We start from the raw sequence: 4,329 nt of genomic DNA, 5'->3' as shown, positions 1-4,329 counted from the left end.
TTTTTTCTTCTGACAAATGAAAATTGACAGACATAATGTAATAATCGGGACTTCGCTGCGCAAAATTGAGAGATATTACGAGATCGGGATGTAGATGAGGAAATACCCCCAAAATCGGGAGGTTTTTCTCCCGGCTTGAGAGTTGATATGTATGAACTGTCCGGGCTTGTGGAATTTCATTCAGGACTTTTAGTTTATTTAAGTCACCAGCCCGGGGCCTGTGCCTAACAAATTTCTTTTAGCACTTACCAGTACAGTACATAAACTATTATATCAGACTGCAGATTCAACTTTTGAATGTGCAACCCAGATGTGGTCTCCTGTCTGCCTCGCTCGCCAATGTTTATGTTTGTATTCGAGGACTGGCTAGTATAGCGTCACGGTACCACGTGATCTGTCGTCTCATCAAAACTCGGAAAAACTCGGCAATTTACGGAATCGTGGTATCTTCCACGCAATATAATCACTACCCGCTTACGATATTTAATTTACAAACATTGCAGTCGAATTCAAATCTATAGAGAATTACATACGTAAAAGGAAAATTTTGATTTCTAGTCTCCTTTAAGTAAAGGACGATCGTTCTTTCTAGATATATAGCTTGGATTATTGACCAAAAACAAGAAGTGATCACATGTTTACAGAAATGACGTATCTTTGCGAAGTATTACCCGACACGCAGAATAGACCGACACGGTGTGTAAGTCTATGAAGACTGTTGATAAGACAGACTTTCACGATCTTGCGACTTCTCGAGATAGAGCACAATAATTTTGAATTTCAAGTTGTTGATAGTAATTCCTGAGAAATTACCTATTCCAAGTTGAAGCCCAAGAAAGATACTTGCTGGAGTGGAGACCATAATTCAAGTGTCGAGCGTGTGAGACAATGTTTGGGCAAGGTAGCAATTTGCAGATAGACACGATGTATACTGATGGTGAACCATTCAGATGTGGAGTGTGCCATAAAATATTTATTAACTGTAGAAAGTTAAAGAAGCACATGAGTGTACATGGGGATAAAACCATTAAATGTGAAGTTTGTGAGAAAATGTTTCGGAGACGTAGTGATTTGGATAAGCACATAAGAGTACATACTGGAGATAAACCATTCAAATGTGAAATTTGTCAGAAAATGTTTCGGCAAAGTAGTAACGTGTCGATGCACATGAAGACACATACTGGTGATAAACTCTTCAAGTGCGGAGTTTGCGATTACATGTTTAGACACAGTAGCCATTTGAAGAGGCACATGATGATACATACCGGAGATTTACCGTTTAATTGCGAAGTTTGCAATAAAATGTTTAGGGATAATAGTCATTTCACCAGGCACATGATGGTACACACTCTAGATAAACCGTTCAAATGTACAGTTTGTGATAGAACATTTAAGTACAGTTCTGCTTTAAAGATGCACATGATCGTACACACTGAAGATAAACCTTTTAAATGCGTTTTATGTGATAGACTGTTTCGGCAAAATAGCAATTTGAAGATGCACATGAAGATCCATACCAAAGTTAAACCACTCAAATGTGAAGTTTGTCATCAAATATTTAACGACGTTACAAATTTAAATATACATATGAGTATACATGGAGATAAACCATTCAAATGTGAAGTTTGTGAGAAAATGTATCGGCAAAGTAATAATTTGAGTAGACACAAGAAAATACATTCTGGAGATAAACCATTCAAGTGTGAAATTTGTGAGAAACTGTTTGGGCAAAGTAGTGACTTGAAGACCCACATGAGGATACATACTGGAGATAAACCATTCAAATGTGAAATTTGTGAGAAGTTTTTTAGGTACAATAGAAGTTTGAAGGTGCACATGACAATTCATTCTGGAATTAAACCATTCAAATGTGAAGTTTGTGATAAAATGTTTGGACAAAACTGTGATTTGAAAGCACACATGAGGATACACACTGGAGATAAACCATTCATATGTCAGATTTGTGGGAAAATGTTTAGGCAGAGTAACATTTTGAGGAGACACATGATGACACATACTGGACATAAACCATTTAAATGTGAAGTTTGTGGTAAGATGTATAGGGACAATAGAGATTTGAAGATCCACATGGGGAAGCATAGGGGAGATAATCCACCCAAACATGAAGTTTTGCCTTGATAAATATGCAGACTGGAGATAAATTATCCAAATATGAGGTTTGTCACAAACTCATTTGGCAAAGTACAAAGGCACAAGATGATACATGTAGATACCAGTTAATAAACAGGATGCAGTGTTTCATTTCAGGAAGTTTTCTCTTAGCCTTTAGTACTGTAGTTTTGCATGTAGCTTGTACTATTTTTGGTTCTTGTGTATTGCTAATATCTTTCATTTTATATCAGTGTTTATGCAGTTAGGGATCAATAATTTATTTTCTCCAAGGGTGGAGATGGGGACCCTCAAATGGCTTGATCAAAAGTATTCTTCCACAAATTTAGGAGAGAAAACACCTGGGTTTTTTTGGTGATATTATTGGTTAAATGTTTAAAATCCTAGTTAGTAAGAGCTGTGGAAATGATACCAAATACCCAGTGATCAATTATCTGGGTACTATATCAAATGTGTACAAACCTAAACTGATTTGTTATAGGTTGATGTTGGCATAAGCAGTGTACAAAAGTATATTTTTTCAGTGGTATAAGTGAATTGTGTAAGTTAGGTCCATCTGAAGGGATGATTTGTTATCACTGAGTCAGAGTTGCATTTTGGAAAATAAATAAGCCCAAATATATGGACGGATTATCAATAAAACTATAAAATATTGAGTGGGATATCTCACAAATAAATGAATAACTTACAATTTGTTCTAATTAAATTGGCTAAATTCCACAGTGCTTAACAGTTTAAATAATAATAATAATGAGGACTTTGTATAACGCCTAATATTTAAAAGCTCTAAGCGTTTTACAACATTAGACAACACCTATAAGATAAAAAACATATAATGATATGATTACAAAAACAAATACCATGAAATTAGAAAACATTAAAAAATATGCTGAGAATATTTAAGGTAGGAAACATTATTAGGTCTTTAAGTTTGTTCTTGCATTCAAAATAAGTGAGTTTTGAGAGCCCTCTAGAATGTGGTCACTGTGTCTTTGTGTCTAAGTTCAGTGGGCAATTCAGTCCACGTTGCTGGGCCCTGGTATGCTAAAGAATGCTGTTCATATGACTTTGTTTTCATAGTGGAAATAATGAGTATACGATTGTCAGAAGAGGAGCTTAAGTATCTTGCTGGTGTGTACACATGGGTGAGGTCGGATAGATATGTTGGACTAGAGTGAAACGTACCACCCTCTGGTACATGCCATTGAGCAAGTATCACTCGCAGCTCTATCGAAGTGTTGTGACATGGTAAAACAAGGTAAGATATTATGGTCAGAGACAGAATGCTACTTGGCACTGAATAAAGACATGTATTAAATCCTATCAAAAGAATTATGAACTTGAAAACAATGAGTGCTACCTTTACAAGCCAAAGGCTTATTAGGTTTTAGCCATGGTAGAATACTGGTATGTGGTAAATAGGAATCCAGTGGCTTATTTTATTGCCCAGATTAACAGGTGGGTAATGGAGTACCCGGATATCCTTTCACAGCTATAACCTCGACCAGGGTCCAACAATGCAACATTCAGTTCCTACCATGCTCTTAGCTGCTCAGTCTTGTTAAATGCATCTATTGCGTATGTACTAACTCTGTTTATATTGTGTATGTGCACAAACCTTTTGTCCCTTGTATACTTGCACGTCAGTCCTGCTGACATTGTTTTTCATCCACTTATGAAGGACAAGTGGTTTCATAAATTCACTTATCCCACCCTTTCATTTGTCCCAAAATTGAAAACATTTTACTGTATAGCAAAAAGAAATAGAGTGAAAAGTGTATACTTTAAGGGATGTAATCATATTGTGATTTCCTTTCTACAGATGCTCTTTCTTGCTCCAGTATTAATCTCCTCTGGGGCACCTAACTCCAGATAGAATAATGCATGAACATTCCAACAGCTGAGCACTTGCTACAGAAAGCAAAAGGATTTAATATACGATGGATTAAAAGTATGCTGAGCAATGCTGATTGAAGCATGTTGTGAGCACAAATACATGTGTAATTAGTCATTTGATCACAACAATAATTAGGCACTCACAATTGATTAAGCCATGACATAATCTACTTCTGACCTAATCCCTTTTTACAGTCTGTTGACCTCTGATAGCCTACACACATGATTGTTGTTTTCTGTATTTAAAAAATATTTTGACATATTTTAGTGTTATATATATTTAATTTGTATTATGTGATTGAC

General features: G+C 35.8%; 1 protein-coding gene across 1 annotated transcript; it reads left to right on the top strand.

Annotated features, from left to right (window-relative positions):
• Positions 1–840: 840 nt before the first annotated feature.
• LOC149784765 (uncharacterized) lies at positions 841–2,262 on the top strand. The gene has a single exon (XM_089932785.1). It carries the CDS (start codon positions 889–891, stop codon positions 2,137–2,139), a length of 1,251 nt encoding a protein of 416 aa, XP_089788911.1. The 5' UTR covers positions 841–888; the 3' UTR covers positions 2,140–2,262.
• The last annotated feature ends 2,067 nt before the right edge of the window (positions 2,263–4,329 follow it).

Source organism: Sinohyriopsis cumingii, chromosome 14 (assembly GCF_028554795.1).
Source record: "Sinohyriopsis cumingii isolate HCF-2022 chromosome 14, ASM2855479v2, whole genome shotgun sequence".
Taxonomy (NCBI): domain Eukaryota; kingdom Metazoa; phylum Mollusca; class Bivalvia; order Unionida; family Unionidae; genus Sinohyriopsis; species Sinohyriopsis cumingii.
The sequence above is the reverse complement of the archived record's forward strand: the minus strand, read 5'-3'. Positions and strand labels throughout refer to the sequence as shown.